General features: G+C 40.5%; 1 protein-coding gene across 1 annotated transcript in view; it reads left to right on the top strand.

Annotated features, from left to right (window-relative positions):
• LOC143154914 (disintegrin and metalloproteinase domain-containing protein 10) overlaps positions 1-19,093 on the top strand; it is a 231,630-nt gene that overhangs the window by 191,303 nt on the left and 21,234 nt on the right. The window contains exons 8-11 of the mRNA XM_076326993.1: positions 6,503-6,627; positions 7,111-7,239; positions 8,120-8,288; positions 10,505-10,674. Coding sequence (XP_076183108.1) covers positions 6,503-6,627; positions 7,111-7,239; positions 8,120-8,288; positions 10,505-10,674 — 593 coding nt within the window. The remainder of the gene's footprint in view (positions 1-6,502; positions 6,628-7,110; positions 7,240-8,119; positions 8,289-10,504; positions 10,675-19,093) is intronic.

Raw genomic sequence — 19,093 nt, 5'->3', positions numbered from 1 at the left:
ATTCGCTCCGGAGCAACTACTCCCTGAAACGTCGAACGGAACCATTTGGTTTTTTCGTGTCTTTGATTTATAGAAACGATTTATGTTCTACGGAGGTCTACGATCCAGCTCAGACTTGCTACTCTGGAAAATTTGTTGAGGAAATTTTATCTTCGATTCTGGTTACTTTTTGAGAAATTTTTCACGTAGAAAATTCCTGAGCCAAAAATAAAACGACCATAGCTCAACCACTAGTCTCAAATCTAGCTCTGCTATTTCGAAGAATTTATTGATGGAGTTTTATCTTCGATTCAAACTGTGATTTTTCAAAAATTTTTAATGTAAAAAATTCCCTAGTCAAGAATAGTACAATTGAGATTTCTGCTCAAGAAGATGTCCCTTGAAGAATCAACTTTGAACCACAGCTCAACCACTAGTCTCGAATCTAGCTCTGCTATTTCGAAGAATTTATTAATGGAGTTTTATCTTCGACTCTGGTTGTTTTTTGAGAAATTTTTAATGGAAAAAATTCCCTAGTCAAGAATAGTTCGATTGAGAATTCTGCTCAAGAAGATGTCCCTTTAAGAATCAACATTGAACCATAGCTCAACTAGTCTCGAATCTAGCCCTGCTACTTTCGAAGAATTTGTTGAGGGAATTTTATCTTCGATTCTGATAGTGTTTTTTTTTTCAAAAATCCTTAACAGAGAAAATTCCTAAGTCGAGAGTGAAGCGATTGGGTATTACTCGAGAAGATGTGCCCCGAAGAATTAGCTTCGGACCACTGCTCATAATCACCAACCACTGGTCCAAGAGACTTCAAACCTTGTCCTAGGCAGGTGTCACCTTACTTACTTCAAATCCTCTACTTTCCTCGCGAGCTCCTTTTACTTGAGTCAGTTATTCACGGCCGGGGGTTAAAATTCATGATCAACCAACATTCGAGTTTTCACGAAACGAAGTTAAAGTTTCGAGACAGGCGAGATTAATTATTGCAACGCCGCATCACCAACGCTAATGAGTCGCGGATCAATGCGGTCGAAGTTCCGTTGGCTAGGGTTATTGAGGTCATGATATATCCAGTTGCTTTCGACGTTCCTTCGAGCTGATTTAAGCCAGCGCTTTGTCTCAATCCGTCAATAGAGCACGCTGTTTCCGAGACAAAATCCATGAATATTTCTCTGCCACTTTCAGTCTGCGTAACCTGAGTGGCAAGCTCCGGGTTTTGCTTCCCCATCTATAAGCTGTTCGACCCAATAGCTAATTAAAGATTAAAATTCAATCTCGAGGATGACTGTGCACTCCGGTGGCCCGTGTGCTAAACGATAATTTAAATTCTCCTTAGGTCTATAAATAAATTGATAATTTATCTCGACAGAAGTCACGGAAGATATTTTGCGCGAACCGATTCATTTAATTTGCGGATAAATTCGAACGAACTAGCTGAAGTAACGTTAGTTACCGTTGTCGCGAGTTGGAAGAACAGCGATGGAAAATTGAAAAGTCTCGATACCAGAAAAAATCGATCGATACCCCAATCATTTCAGAGCGTTTATGAATATTACAATGATATTTCATTGATGTAACGCATTATCGATCGAGTTAAAACGTTAGTATGAATTATGTCCAGCGCACCGGGCTTCGCGTTCTCCGCGCAGGTATGGGTTTGCGTTGTCTGCGATAATTACACAATTTGGGGCCGAAATGTTTGCAGGCTAGCACGATAATTAATAAGCAGGATTGCACGGTTGTGATTACTCGCGGGGAAATGTATTTTTCTTTTACCAAAAGTTTACGCGTGTTCAGCGACTGGCGAAACAATATCGCAAGACGTAAAACATTCCGCACGAATAAAATAATCGAATATTATTTTTTAAATAAAGTACCGAACTTTAGAAAAATTGATTTTCAAATATTATTCTTACAATACCTTGTGAATCGAGAATTCGTAATGAGAGTATTAAGAAATCACGTGACGACTGACAAATCTATTTCACTTATCCGATCGAGGGAGATCCTATTCTACTGGATAACTCAACACGTCTCTCCTCGATTAATCGAGCGCCGACGTATGTGGTATACGTCAGACCAGGAATAAGCTACTTCTACTAGATCAGTCACGAATACACTCAGTCTACGTGTCTGATTGTAGTTTGGCCTATTCTACTCGGACGGACTCAAGAGGATCCCTTCTGTTTGTTCGACGAGAGATACACTTATTCTGCTTCGCTGATCAGTGATCGTATTATTCCATTTGCCTAGCCAATGGCAGGCGTATTCTACTTGTTTGACCAGAGACTCTTCCCATCCTAAATATCCAACTACAATATGGTTTCTTCTACCTTCGAAACATCGTCGAAAACATTTCGTCAAAGTTACGGTAATAATCACAATTCGTACGATTTGTATCTCGTATCGAATTCTCGTTAACAATTTTTTCTTTCTTTTTTTTTTTATATTTGAAAGCTGCACGACGAAAATATTCCTTCGAATTTCTTCCGCGCTACCAGAGGCTGATCAGCCGATCCACTTTTCCACGGATATAAGTATTATACAACAGCTCGTTACCGGAGATATCGAATATCGAAGCTCGATAATTTTCAACAATACCCCGGGGTCATTCCATTGACACCGATTTAGCAATATCACAGCCAGCCTCGGAAATTTCTCGTTTCCCTTATGTGGAATCGAAATTAAAAAAGAAAACAGTCAAGTTTCCGTCGATGAGGAAGACAATAAAACTCGCGACAAGGAAACGAGAGTATCTGAAAGCGTCGATCGAGACTCGTGATATCGTTTAGGGGCTTCGATTACCTCGTGATCAAAGTATTATTTTACGAGCTATTTGTAAAATTGGTTCGTTAGTTGCGAAGGAATTTACGATGAAAGTCTGGCCTTGCGAGCGATTCTGAATGGCGTTTTTAAACATTCTTCGCTGAATGTAACTTCGACTCTTCTCGTGTATCGTTGCACCGAAAATGCAGAAAACGTGTACAATGGTACACGCGAAGGTCTTTTATTGCGCATCACGATAACGTGACATCGTCTCGCGCATAATAGCCCCTCGTCAAAAACCTCCGTGTCGTCATCCACCTAATATTCCGCTTCATATTTCGCTAACAATCGCGAACGAGTCGCTATTAAATAACGCCTACTCGAAATACGTTCCATGCATTTGAGCACTGAGTGCTCGATGCACAGTATCTTCAGAGAAACTCACAAGTTCGACGAGTCGATATAATGCAACAGAATTCGAAGTTGCGCAGAAATGTGATTCAAGCGATGTTAATTAGTGTTTATTAGATAATTACTTTTCGTTTGACTCCTAGAGGTGAAATTTCCGGATTTTTGTATTATCGTAAATATTTTCCAAATTTTTATGCATATTGGAAATAATTTTGTTAAAAGTTTCATAGTTTTTAACATCCGACAACATGGTAGAGAAGAATTTTCGAAAAATTGTTTAAACGACATTTTAAAAACATCTACATTTGTTATTGCGGCGCGTATTTTGATATTGTCTTTGAATACGCAAGTTCTGCAAACAATGTGAAATTAATTTCTCATCCGTGCGTCAATTTTTTTAACCTAAGAAACATTGTACGCATAAAATACGTGTAAATATTGTTAAATCGAGTAATAACAACAATCGTAGAGGCGCGAATAAAATATTGAAAACCACGAGAGAATATATTTATTGCGCATACTTATGTTTTAAGTTAACAAAATGTACAGACTATCGTTCTTACTATGATTCTAAGAATGATCAAATATAGATTGAAAACGTTGTACTAATTTTAATAGTACAATGGTATAATAGTACAATAGTGTTGTATCGTCCTTAAACATCTAATTGAATGATGAATGAAATATTGAATGATCATCGAAGACGTTATTTTCAAACGACAGTGTAAATTTTGCCCCGTACAGTATCAAAAACGATACACTGTGTAAACTCCAGCTGCGAACTTTCTGGAAAAACTTCTCCGCCTTTGGAAATCAGAGCAGTGACCTTGAGCGGCCGAAATATTTCGCGGCAAGCCAGCTAAGCGAATAATGCGGTTTTTACGACGCAAACAAGCGTGGTTCTCGGTCACGATGAATCGAAATCGACGAGAGGGGCCGTTGTTACCTCGTTGAATAGCTCGGTATACACGAACGTCGATCTACCGCTTCGTTTGATATTCCGCCAATCGAGAAACAGCAGTGCAGACCATGACGTGTTTGCCGCGGGCGTCCAGTAACCGAATATGCCTCCTGAGACGTGCACAAGCGTAAACATGCAACCGTTCTGTTCTCTTCCGCCGCGAAAAGGTCAACGTGGCGCATTGAAATTACAAAAAACACAGCGAGCATTCTATTAAAGGAAGAAGTGTATTTCCTGGTCGAAACATCCGGGCTTTTTATCCTCCGAACGAGGGCGTGCAGTGTTTCCGGTATGGATCCTCATTGTCGTCTTCTTCTTTTTCTTTTTTCTTTTTTTTTTCACAAAATAACGAGAACGGTGTTCGGTCCAATCACGATCCTTCGAAACTTACGATACTACCTCTGTCCCTAATTTTTCTAGGTCACCAAAAATAAAGGTTCTCCTGGCTTTCGGTTTCGAAAAGAAATGAGAAATTAAAATGTCGATGACGTTCGATCTGCCAGACTTGAAATCACGTGGTCATTTCTTCTGTCGAATTTAAAGGTGAAAAATATTAATTTTCTTCCATTCGTATTTTTCTCCTTATGAAACGTTGATGTAACTTTTTGTGTATATATCATGAGGAATTGTGTTATTTCGATGAAATTAATTATTCGTGCTTGAGAAAAATTTATAGCTTCTACAAATAAATATATGTAGAAATTTTGAAATCGATATATATGGTAGTGTCTTCCAAAAGAAATTTAAATATTGCTCGATTTGTAAGATTCTCGTAGTATCGTAATTTCAGCACAGCTTTAGGAAAACGTAGCTTTAAGAGAACATAAAAGGATAATAAAAGAGAAAGTAGGGGTCAGAGCAGACCCAACGAAAAGACGATTGACAACAAACAGCTCGTGTGTACTGTTAGCGAAATTTTCCAACGAACGAATGCGTAAGAGAGTGTGTAGTGAAAATAAAAGAAAGCGGATGAAAAGCTTTCCTTTTTTCCAAGAGAAAAAGCAGTGTATTGAATCCAGCAGTGTTGAGCCGAGGAACGTCGAGCCAATAATAGCGAAGCGTTTGAAAGAGTTGCATCATAGTCACATTATTTACCTAGACACTGTCGAAGCATTAATTCAATTATGTATAATTGATTTATTTTATTTATAATTCAATAAATCCTTCCACAGATTCTTCAATGTGCGTAGCTCTGATTACGATAACAAACATTCTAAATGTTCACCGATTTCAGCCGCGAGTCGAGGATTGAGTTACAACTGGTAGAGGATTTTATAAATAAAATGCCAGCACCGGGGTATCCGTTTCGACAATTCGTTGAATTGAATCGTGAACGCTGTGTTTCGCCGCTACTTTCAACCAGCGGGGGCAAATAGCCGTCCTTCGCAGGCCTTTAATTAATTTCATTTTTAATTTCCCCATTGTCGTTCGCAGTATTTTACCTGGCTGCTCCTGCCGTCACGGTGGGGGGCGGGGGTCGACCCGGCGGGTGGTGGTTTCACGGGAAGGGGGTTGCGGGTTGAATTCCCAGCCGACGCGGCCGAACATCGTCCTAGATGTTATCCGGCAAAAATAATAAATCAGACGTCCGAAGCGTCCAGTAATTTAATTTCTAGAGGACTTTTATGCCATAGCAACTTCCCTCCGCTGGGGATCGGTGTCCGGCCCGAGTGCATGAAACGAGATGGGAAAAAAAGAGTCTGCTCGTCCCGACCTCGTTTCCACCCCCTTTGTTCGCTCTTTTTGTTCTCAGAAGTTTTTCGCAGCATTTCTTTGCGTCTCTCTCTTTCTCTCTCTATCTATCTATCTATCTCTCTCTTTCTTTCTCTTTCTCTCTCTCTATCCGAAAAAGAAAAGAAAAAAAGAATCAGCCATGAATATTCCATGAACGTCGCGCATGAATTTCAATGGAAGGGTTTGTTTACGAACATCCAGCGTATTCATCGGATACTCGGAACTTTTCAAGGTCGCACATACTTCGGTGGTTTATTTTGTTCGGTGAGTGAACGAGAAGGTAAAATAATTCGAATGAAGGATCACTCTTAAGCAGCCAATTATCGAAGGTTTGATGTTACGAAACGAACGAAGGAGAGAAATTATTTGTGTTCGATGGAAGATAAGGATTCTCGTTGGATCGTCATTATCTTCGACAGGAGAGGAAATATCGTTTGTATTAGACTTCTCATTTCCTTTGAACGGATCACCAATTATTGACTCGTAATGCTTGTTGCAGCGTACGAGTTACGATTGAGATTAATAAATTACAAAGGAATCCCAAATCTTTTTACGTTGGTTACTGTCACTTTTTATCGATCGAATTCTACTTGTATTGTGATATTCGCAATAGTTACGTGAAATATTTGTAATTTGTTACAGAAGAAGACTACGACGCGTTTTGTCTATCGTACATGTTCACGTATCGTGATTTTGAGAATGGTACATTGGGATTGGCGTGGACAGGGGACTTGAAGAACGCGGGAGGTGTCTGTGAGAAGAATGGAGTAAGTTTTATTACATTCTTTGGATAACATAATCTAGTCTTCGATGTAAACTTTGTTTATCGTTACATTCGTAATAATGAAATTACAGTACTATTCTTAAAGTACACTTCAAGTCCTAATTTCGAGTTCTCATCGGGAAACTTTGTCCTGTTACCCAAGCCGCACTTATTTTACCAAATTATAAACAACCAACTATACGAAAAATACTGCCTTTATAAAACATTAAGAAACATGTTCATCTGTAATTTTAACTTGTAATTTAATTTTCTGATGATTGAACGATAGAAAATTTTATCAGTTTTGGTATTAAAGACAAATATTATCGTCGTTACGATCGTTTTTAATCTGAATTCTGTAACAATTGCAGAGGAACGAACGAAAAATTTTGTTCTATAGATCTAACTCCTCTTCGAATGAAAGATTTTCTAAACTAGTTGCTACAAGCCCCACTACCCATAGAACTAACGCCACTTTGTCTTGCAGCTCTACAGGGGTACCATGAAATCGCTGAACACCGGTATAATCACCCTCCTGAACTACGGCAAGCACGTACCACCGACGGTTTCTCACGTCACCCTTGCACACGAGATCGGTCACAACTTCGGATCCCTTGTAAGTTTACTGGTGCATCGCGCTCGCGTGCTGTCGACGTGAACCCTGAATACACGTGAAAAGCTTCGGGTGTGGGCTTCGGTAATACTAGAGGCGAAGATAATTTTACTCGATACTGCGCATATTTTCACTCTTCGTCGTACACCTAGATATAAACGCTCTTGTATCCCGCGCTCGAGTATATCAACGTGAAAATACACCTTTCTTTTTCGTCTAGAAAGGGGTGAAGTAAAGAATTTGACTAATTTACGGGATATTTAAGCGACAGATTCTTTGAAGTGTAAATGCTGAAAGTTGCTCGAACGGCTTTTTTATCAAGCTCTCGGCAATCAGCAAGTTCGAGTACTTGGAAATTTGCAAACTTTGGTATCGGGGAATTCGACAATTTGGAACGCGGAGAATTCGGGGATTACGGAATTGGGAAATCAGGAACTGGACGCGTACAACTTAGAACTTAATTAAAAATTAGAGAATTGGTAACTAGGAAAGTAGGAAACTAGGAAAATAGTAAACTAGAAAATAAAAGAATAGTAAATTAGAAAATAGGAAAATAGTAAACTAGAAAATAGAAAAATAGTAAATTAGAAAATAGGAAAATAGAAAAATATTAAATTGAAAAAGAGGAGAATCAAAAACTGAAGAACCTTGGAAAAATTGATAAACATTTTCGTTCTCTGAATTATTCACCCATGAATACGCTTGGAATATTCAATTTTCAGTGCAACAATTTCTGTTCCGATGCAACGAGTCAAAGACAAAAAGCTCCCTGACATCAAAGTTAATTGCGTTTTCTGTCACAGGAGCGGCGCCATTCTCCGCGTTATTTATAACAAATGATCCAGCGGCAGGTTAACATTTTCCCTTTCTGTTAACGCGGCAGCACGATCCGGACGAGTGTTCACCCGGAGGAGAGGACGGAAATTTCATAATGTTTGCCAAAGCCACTAGCGGGGACAAACGAAACAACAATCGCTTCAGCCCGTGCAGCCTGGTCTCCATAAATCCCGTTCTAAATGCCAAGGCCCGCTCGACCAAAGGCTGCTTCGCCAGTGAGTACGGAAGCTTTCGGAATTTTAATTAGTTTGGAACAGAGTCAGAGGCTGCGTTGCTTCGAGTCATCAGCTCTAACGCCGGAATATCGATCGCTCGTTCGCACGATCGCCAAATGAATTATTTATACGATCGCTTCGAAGACGCTCGAAAGATGGCGTTAACTAGTAATCAATGTGTTTCGTATCGATCGGTTTACGATTAAAAATACTAAAATTATTCTATACAGCGAGCATTTTAAATCGCAGTCGTTTTTAAAGAAAAACGTCGATCTGATCAGTTCCTCCATGAAGATTATTAATTTGACAAAATTACGAAGACAAAAACTTGGGGAATGTGGCACGATTAGGAATGAAGGTTTTGAAGATTGAGAAATTGGAGTATTGGCGAATCGAAGAAATTGTATAATTGAGAACCGACATAATTTTTCAATCGGAAATTCGAGAACCGAGAACATTGGAAAATTATCGTGTTAGAAAATTGGCGAGAAAGGAAATTGGGAAAGTTTGAGAAATGAAGAATTTAGACCCGTGAAAATGTTTTTAATCAGAAATTCGAGAATCGAGAGCATTGGGAAATTGTTAAATTAGAGCAAAAAAATTCGGAAAATTCAATAACCGGGAAATTTGATAACCGAGGAATTAGGTTGTTGAAAAATTAAGGGAAGCTTGTCATTGGGTAGTTAAAATGCTTGGTGTTTGGTACATAGCTCGCGTCGACTTTTCCCCGCGTGTTTTCTCTCCATAAACTAGGCGAAGAAAAAGGAAAAGTTGCTCGATACCGAGGGGAACGGGACAACCGTAGTTTTTCTAATCCACCTTTACCACGTTAATAAATTCTGCGTGGAAAAGGGGGCGGCGGTATCGGTGCTCCGAAATATCGATTGACCCGGAGTGTAACTGCAACTCAATTGCAATTCTAATAGCGGGCTGTACATGGTCCGTGCGAAACTCGTTTCCGACAACGAGCATTGGCCGCACAAACGTACGAACAAACGAGCGACGAATCGCGCAAACAGGAAACATATACGACACGTTAATTGTTAATGACACAAAGATCCCTCTGGCCGTTCGAACAAGTGAAAAAAAGTCGCCCGGATATCGTACGAAAGGATGGATTTTTGTTGCACACACACGAGCGAACCGAGAACAAAAATAAATACGAAACGGAATTATAAATTACGTTCCGCTTAAACTTTGATTACGTTCAAAATGTCGGTTTTTTCCTTATAATATTTAATACGCGAATACATCGCTCGGACTGAAAGAGTCAAAATTGCCTTTGTTATTTCCAGTGCCCGTGTTCAGTTGTGCCAATTTCTTTTTTTTTTCCATTACACGTATTTCGTAGTTGTAATTTTATCGTTGTAACGAAACACGTCGTGTAAGCTTCGTGTGTCCGAGAGCAAAGAATTCTTTTTTAATTCGGAACGAAACAAGCGTGTTTCCATTTTGGTGTAAGTTCGGGTGAAAAAATTGGAAAAAATTCCCGTTTGATTCGTAGCTGATGGAGAAACAGAGTGGTGCAGGTATCGCGGCTCAGAATTGATTCTATTACGCAGGCGCGGCCGACTTGTTGGGTTTCATTAAATCCAGGATTTCATTAAGCTCCAGGCAAATCAGGTTAACATTTATTCCATCTACTTTGCTTCTATTCGCGGCTCGTTCTTGGTCCGCTCGAAATTACAGCAATCTAGCGTTATGTTGAAATTCCAAACGAGTTTGTCAAAAAATAGACACTCACACAGAGTGGACTATTTTACGATATCAAAGGAAGATATTCCGCGTAAAACACTTTTTCAATTGCGACGATACGGAAAGTCCATTTCTTGATTTTAAAGTTTAAAATTATTATCCAGTGATACCGATTCGTACTCATATCACTATACAACACATAAAAGAAAAAATACATAATCTCGTGCGAGGGAAACGTAGATGACCTTAAATACTTTAGATAGAAATAGTTCTCGCGGTGCGACCGTTTTTTAAAACTATGGAAATAACGTATAAAATATTGCTCGTGTCGTCGGAATCGGAGAAGATAATTAGGTGATCACTTCGTCTCTATCTGGGACACATTGTGCGCTTGGTACATCGAACTGGGGTCGATTGTATCGGTGTCGAAGAACACCAGAAAATATGAAACTGAATTAACGTGTATCCTCGAGAGGTACATACGTTTATTGAAGCGTAATGGAGAATCGATGACTTCTCAGAGCCCCAGACTGCCATCTGTGGAAACGGTGTGGTGGAAAATGGCGAAGAGTGTGATTGCGGATGGGAGGAGGACTGCAACGACCCTTGTTGCCACCCTCAACGACTCCATCATGCCCCTCATGAGATACCTTGTCGTCTTGCCGATGGTGCAGTATGCAGTCCCAGTCAGGTAAGTGGCCCCCTTTCGTTCATTTGCTGACTGTTCAGAAACGGTGAACTGCGATTAAGTCTAGTGTACCTCCTGGGTAACGATCTGTCATCTTGAACTTTCCTTTGTTGGACCATTAAGGAGACCAAAAACCTCGTTCCCTATAAGGAAGTAACAAATGTACATACGGTTAATTATTTCTCAGCTATGAAAGATAGATGTCCAACTTGGATCGAGGAATAGTGTATATCAGGTTGTTCGGAAAGTCATTTCGTTTACCAAAATTGAGAATATATAATTCAATAGAATGTTTATACACTCTAAAAAAATCGTGTTTCATTTTTATCAAAACAAAAACTAAATGACTCTCAGAACAACACAAGAGTATTGTTCTAGTATTCCTTCTGGGTGACGATCTGCTATTTTGTACTTTCCTTTGTTAGGTTGTTAAGGAGACTGGAAACCCTCGTGAAGTAGTGACAAATATGCATGTGCCTAATTATTTCTCAGCCACGAAAGATAGATTTTCAACTTGGACCGAGGAATAGTATATAGTATTGTTCTAGTATTCCTCCTGGGTGACGATTTACCATTTCGAACTTTCCATTCTTGGGTTGTTGAAAGACCTAGAAATCTTTTTACCCACGAAGGAGTGGCAAGTCGAGCAAGATGTCTAACTTGAACAGAGAAATATAGTATTGGACTCGAACCATTTATAAAATTATTAGAGATTTCAGAAACGTTAGACTAAATTTTTTAAACGGGGTCGTACAATTCTGCAAGACTCGTCCTATTGCGCATTCCAAGATGCACGTAACGAGGCAAGTAAAAAGTGAACCTCTGACGGACCATTCACCATAAATATATATATCGTATGTATATATATGAATACCAAGGGACAAGTTGCAAGATTTTTTAAAGTCCCTGAATGGAAACGTTACACGACAGAAATTGCAAACGTGCCCCCTTTAGCAGCGAGTTTCCTTGAAATTTCGACAGAGACTCATTTTCATTCCTACAAAAGCTACAATCTATGCTGAATATGTTATGAATTCGTATTGAATATCTTGAAAGGGTAACGCGTCCTGCGAAATGGAACACGGACGTGCAATATCGATTTCCCACGGGGATACGGAGAAACACTATTATTCCCAGGACAGGAGTAAACGTGAAATCATATGAATTCATCGGTCCATGCCTCGTTTGAACAATATTTCCAATTATCTTGAGTAAACAAGACGACTTTCGAGTACATTCCAATCTAAGAACGAACAACCCTCGAAGCGAGTTCACCATCCGTGCCCTTTAATTATCTCGAATCGTGATTCTACGCTCGTTAATTATTTTCGAAAGGAAATTTACACTTTTGAGAAAAAAAAAAGTCCTCGAGCGATGAGACTCCGACACTCTCACCGGAAGCTCCGTTCCCAGAAACAGTCCAGCGGCGAAAGAACCTAACACCCGAAGTTCCTCGCGCTTTTTTTAATTATCACCGGCCGAAAGTACCATTTTTCTTCTGGGCATCTCGTATCATTTCTCCCACTTAACGACGTAGCTTTCATACATCAAACCGAAATGATATCCGTACCGAATGCGTCTACGTCCGTTTTCAACCCCCTAACGTGTAACGTCGCCAATTAATATAACGCGGCGCGGCAAGGGCAGGGAGCCAGAGGTGGCGGGTATTGATGTTTATTAATGATACACTGAAGCCGTAATTAAACGCGAAACGCGCAGTTACACGCGTTCCATAACCCGCGCGCGCGCCCAAGCGTCGGTCTCGCGTTAATCCGACCGATGCCGCTCGTTTGTTACCCCGGAACGGGAGAACTTCGATACTCACCCAACGGTGTGCGTTGGATAATTAAACGGGTCGCCGATAATGAGTAGACGAACTCCTTCCGCGGTCGAAATCGAGACTGTCGTAATTTACGCGGCAGCGAACTTCGACGCTCCTTCGAAAAGGGTGAGGGATCGAAGAGATGCAGAGAAACTAGTAAATCGCACGTGAAAGAGAATAACTCGAGACGAGACGTCCTCTCGTTAATTTCTGGGAATACCTCGAAGAAATTACGATTCGATCGAAATACAAATTGAATTACTTCATCAAAAATTTTTCACCTATTTTTACTCGATCCGTTATTTATGGCCGAGTGTGATAAAACAGGATCCGGACTCTTATTTGCAGAAATTCGATCGCAAAAGTAAAATGTCAACACATTCTCGTTCACAGAGTAATTGAATTTCAGTGAAGCCAATATAAAATTGAACCCGCAGTAACGTTTATTTTAAATTAAATTAACCCTTTGAAAATATTTGATCCTTCGGGTACAATGTCGATACGTGTCTCTGCTGGCAATTTCATCTTTCTATAGAACCATTCGTATAATGAGATGGCTACATTTTTAAATATGTCTATATTCGAAACACGTCGTTCGAAATACTCCGTCGATATCCGGTTCGATCGCTTCTCGTTGTCGCGACTTCAACAAATAGAGATATCAACGCGACACAATTTGAAAATGTAAGCGAGTATAGTGAATTTTCAGATTCGGAAGGCGAATTTAGCGATGTGTAAACGATCAAACAGCTGCAGATGCTATTACGGATACACAGTTTGATGATATAGTTTCCAGTACCGAGGTCCAAACTGCACAGCGGTATGTGTTATACATGCATCGGTCGCTAGGGCAGAAAACTGAAATTTTACACCGTAACCGAGAGATTAATTAGTCGACTGTTTTAAATATAAATGAATAATTTTTCGAGAGTAAATATTATCGATTTTAAAGAATAAATTATAATATTCATAATATAATGGTGTGAAGCCAGTGCGAGATAAAATTCAAGATAAAATAAAGTTAGGAAGGATAATCGTTAGCGTAATGGACAACGTGCTTGCCTCTTATCTCGTTGGACTCGGGTTCGAATCCTCGAAAATACCATTCAATTTTTTTCCCGGAAAATCTGTATTCATTATTACAAGTGGAACGTGTACAACGCAACTAAATCGCGCAGAGTTGAAAACAAAATGAAAATTCACCAAGAAATTTAGAAAAATGATTTATGATGACCAACGACACGGAAAGTTTTCGTGATTATGGGTCATCAAGATTGTATAAGAAACACAACCTCGATTCTGGCATGTAAAAAAAAAACAATCAAAGGGGTGAAAATAAACAGAAAATTGATGAATGTATATTCACCAAGAAATTTAGAAAAAATTAATTATGATGACCGACGACACGGAAAGTTTTCGTGATTATGGGTCATCAAGATTGCGTAAGAAACAACCTCGATTCTGGCATGTAAAAAAAAAGCAATCAAAGTGTGTGAAAACAAGAGAAAATTGATGGAAGTAAAAGCGAAATGGAAAATTTGAAAATACAAGTCGAAAAATGATGAGATTAAAAAGTATAGAATACAAACGGTCAAGATCGTGTGAAAAAGCAACAACGGAGGTGTTCAATTCCTCCTGGAACCAAATGCCCTTGAATACACCACAAACGGTTTCCACGAACACCACGGAAACGACCACTTTTCCCGACAACATTGCTCTCCTAGCAGATCGTATTACGAGCTGCAAGCAATCTCGTGCACGTACGATTCTTCTCGCTCGAAGAAACTTCCTGGTCACGGGCAACCACGGAGATGGCTCGAAGTCGAGAATTAGTTTCCAGGTATGTTCGGAGTCCTCCGAGTCTGGTTTCTAGATACGCGGTGTTATCGTCGACGAGGTGGCAAACACGCGGAGAGAGGAGGAGAGAGGATGAGTTTAATTTTCAATGTTAGTCGCCGCCGTGTGTTCCTAGGCTTCCTAGTGAATGGGACTAATTAATCAAACCGGAATCGAGGCAGCTGCCATCAGCTAGGAGGAGGAAGCCTTGGCTACGAAAACTCAAGCGAAAAACAATTAATCTCGTTACACATCGCGTCTCGGGCAGGAGGCCAACTGTTTCGATCCCCCCTCCTTTGAATTTCGTTCAAATACTCTTCTTTTCTGCGTTGTCCATGGACAGGATTCGATCGAATTCTTTCGAACGCACGAAATTGGCGAGCTCCGAGCGGAAACGTCGTTAAACGAGTTTTTCAATTCGTAAGAAAAAATTTCGTCGGTATTGCTCCACCGCGATTACAATTGCTGCTTTTTCACCGTTCTTTTGCGCCGCGCTCCTAATTATGCACGTGGATAGTGAATGGACCGTAATTATAGAACGCTTCGTTTTGGGGTATTCAGGCCGTCCCACGGTGCGCGATTTCGAAATTATTTTTAACAAATGACCCAGGAATTATCTGCCATGACGTTCTAAAATTTTTCAACGGACGAATATGCGTCGTTGTACTTTACGCTTATTATTATTATTACGTTGCCCTGCTTAAATTCTATTCGAGAGATAAGTATTCATGTTTCGGAAGCACCTGGTGCTTTCAGGCCTTCCTAGACCAAACGGGTTTACGTTCATTACTTACGTTACTGCGTACATTACGAATCTGTTTTATCACTGTGGATTTAATTCTACGTTTGAGACCTCTCCCCTGACCGAATGACGTAAGAAAGTATTTATGGTGTTGGGGCACGGTAGGGGCAGTTGAGTAGTATGGTGGGGTTACACTCTGCTAGATCTCAAGCAGCCCATAAAACTGATTCAACTTCGTTTTCAGCTATATGCGTTCTATGAACAATTCTTATATCGAAGTAACAAATTTCTTACTTCGTGTATGCCGAATCCACGGGGTAGAGTTTGTACAGTAAATTACTACGCGATTGATTAATTTATACAAATAAATCAAGCGATTCTAAAGCAGTGAAGTCCATTCGAAATTCCTCAAAAATTGCAAATCCAATTCGCATGTCTTCGAATCTACCCAGATGCTTTCCAATTTCCAAGGTCTTCGAACACGACTGTTCAGAAACGGCCACTTTCTTTCTCGTCACGCTATCGCGAACGACAAGCGATAGTCTCCCCTGCCAGCCGCTCTCACGACTGATAATAGAAACCCGAGGGAAGAAACGGAAAATGGCGGCAGGAATCGAAACCAGGAGTAACTGAGGTGTGCGTGGATGGCTGAGCAGAGGAGCGGAAGCGGTAACAGAAAAAAGTGCTGGAATCGTAGGAAGCGGCGCTCACGGAAGTCGATGCATTAGGTGAATCGCGGGATAAAAGTGCCGGATGCAAAACACGTAGATCCATGGAACGAACGGCGGGACGTAGATGAATGGGCGACCTCTTTTGGGGCGCGTGTTTGCTCGGCGGTTAAAAGAAACGGTGGCGGCAATAAACAAGTGAGGAGAAAGGAGAATCGAGGAGGAAGCTATGAGACATTTAACGAAAGAGGAAGTAGAACGATGAGAAAAAATTTCGGAAAGAGAACCGAAGGTGTGGGTCGCGCTTGATGAGGGAAACAGTAGCTGAGAAAAAAGAACGATCCGCTCGCGAAGAACGAAAGAAAACACTGACGGTCCAAGAAGAAAGATAAATAGTTGTGGGGAATGGAACCGGCTGGTATACGCAGGCGCAAAAGTTGCAACAGAATACGTGTGGATTATTTCACCGAGTGCCTGGAAACGATTGACGGTCTCGGTAAGTTCCCTGTAAATGATCGATAAGTTCCAAACTTTCCGCACTTCTACCGAAATTTTAATGCAATTAGACAAGTGCGTGTTAAGGGTTCCAGGGTTATCGCTAAATAATATTTCAGCCCGTCCAACTACCCAGTTCTAGAGATAGCTAACAAGTTTCCAGACAACTTGGGACTTGGATTGTTTCTGGGTGGCCTGACAAATTTTCCTCGAAAGTTTGGCACAATTATACCCTCGGTTCGCGCGCGCCGGAGAAAAATATTTCAAGTGGCTCGATTGAATGTTTTCGAGCTAATCGATAAGTTGTAGAATCTATTTTCAACCTCGGTAGCCCCAATCATTTTTAATAGATTTCACACCGAACTTGAATGCATACGAAACGTATATTCGGAGTTTCAAACGCACCAAACTAATATATTATGAAGGGTGTCCCGATCATCACCGGTCGATTTACTTTTTCAATAAAATTCAAACGATTTAAGTAACCTTGACATTTCTCTTTTATTTAAAAGTACAAACTTGGGAGTTAATAATGGAATAAGATATCTTCGAAACGGCTATCTCGACATTCCTTACAAACCATCAATCTTGTCCCAAAATTTTAGAAATCATCATCTTCTTTCTTCTCCAACGCCCAATTCACGATATCGTACGACATTGGAAATGGTCCAATGATTTTAAGTTCTTGGCACAATTGAATTTTATAAGCGTAAACGAAGCTCGTTTATCAAAATTCTTTACAAACTGGTCCTCGAAACGTTCAGTTCCTGAGAACGATGTCGAATCGATGTGCCCGAAGTTTCTCTCACACTTCCAGCAACAGCAGCAACATTTTCACTCGAACGAGCGATACAGGGACGCTGTGACTTTTCCAGATCTCCAACAAAACCAGTTTCAACAAATCTAGCGACCAAACTTTGCGCAATACTTGCTACCGGCCCATGATTTCGAGAAAACGATTACGAACTTCCCGAATCGTTATCCTTAAAAATCGCAACTGTTCGTAATACACCTGAATAATTTACCCACGTTCTTTCACCGTGTACTTCTCCACGATTAATTTCCCATCCGTCTAAACGACATGTGTCAAATTTCAGGTAAATCGATTCAACGTTTCAAAATTAGCGCTAAATTCAAACCGACCGGCGATGATTGGGACACCCCGTCAACGAAGAACACTTCAACGTAGCCATTAAGTACTTTTAACCAATCTGTGTTTGGGAATCGCTTGCTTTATTCCAGCAGCGACAGCCTCCAGGTAGTTTCACGAGATAATACCAAGGAGCGGCGGGCAGTGGGGGAGGGAAACGAAACAGGGGGTGACAAAGGTGGATGTTCACCGATATTCTCCAGGGTGTCGCGTTCTTCCCCGTGACAGCATTAAGGATAAGGGATTGCGATCCCGGGAGAAGTTCTACAGGGAAATGAAGCACGTATAGGTGTCGCGATTGAAACGCGGATAGGATGGCTGTGTACGCGTTCGTGGATGTGTGCGTGTGGACACACGCTTTGAAAATAGAACGCAGGGGATTCGTTTTATCGAAGGAAGTCGCATTACCGTTCTTGCCGAGGGATCGAGTCTTTGGTGGTGGCGGTGGCTGGATCGTTTCATCGCGTATCATTTTGACACGGTTCGATGATGATGGCTCGCAATAATTTCTGCACCCACTGCTTCCGAATGGAATTTCTTTGCACCTTTTCGACACCGTTTTTCGATATTTTCAACACGGTTTGAAATTCGCGTTGACGTGCACACCTACCCATGGAATGATTTAACACCGCTCGAATGCATTAGTTACGAAGACACTCATGCGTGAAAAAGCACCGTTGAATAATGTTCCGTGAAATAATACAAGGAACGAATATTTCCAACGGTTGTCAATATTTACTTCGGTGGGCGTTCACTCGGTTCGGATTTACCGAGTTTCCAAGAAATTAATCTCGCTTTTGAACCGTTTGTTTACATTTGCAATTTTCAATCAAATTAAATACACTTAACGAATCGTACACTGGAACACGGTACGTGGATTTTTTTTTTTTATTTACACGATCGTGTGGCTACGGTGACAACAAACGTTTGCCTCTGGTTTGCGCAAACGTCTTCAATCTCCTTTTTTGCGAAAAGAATCACGAATTTATCGTTTGTCGTGTATTTGGAATTCACTTTCGAGGATCATCTGCGACTGAATGAATATTTATAGAAGTTCCAGAACACAGAGGGAAGTTTCAGACTTCGTCGAAGTGAGCCGTGCAAACACGTCGAAGAAGTACACCGGAAGACGAGGGTAGAAACAGGCCGCGAAACCACGATTTCACGCTCGGGAAAACTTACTGCAGTGTTTTTCTTTCATCGATGCGTGTATCTTAGCGGTACGGATCACCTAACGCCATTTTCGACGCTAAACGTTCGAGACTTCGGTATTGCGAAAGCTTCGCACGAACTTTCGGCGTATCGTTCTTGCAAGCGTAAATAATCGATAAAGTAATCCCTCGAATGAAAGAAGCAAAACTATCTCTATCACTGTTTACTTTCATTCTATTCATTCTTTCGTATTAAATTATTTGTCACCGATATATCCAAGAGAGTATTATCAACAGATCGGTGAAGTTCTCCCGATGAAAACGAATCCAAACACGACCTTGTTCGGATTATTTTTCATTAGTCGAAATTTTCAAATTCAAAAATGATTCGAATTACGTTCCAAACGTACCAGAAGTACGTTTTGTGTTTTGGACACATTTTCATCGGAAAAACTTCGCAAATTCTACGCCGATATACTCGTGAAGATACAATAAAAAATATACAAATTTTATTTCGTACTTCATTAGACACTTCACGCATCGCTCGATTTGAACGCG

Source organism: Ptiloglossa arizonensis, chromosome 1 (assembly GCF_051014685.1).
Source record: "Ptiloglossa arizonensis isolate GNS036 chromosome 1, iyPtiAriz1_principal, whole genome shotgun sequence".
In the NCBI taxonomy this organism is placed as follows: Eukaryota; Metazoa; Arthropoda; class Insecta; order Hymenoptera; family Colletidae; genus Ptiloglossa; species Ptiloglossa arizonensis.
This window is presented reverse-complemented; position numbering and strand designations above follow the sequence as displayed.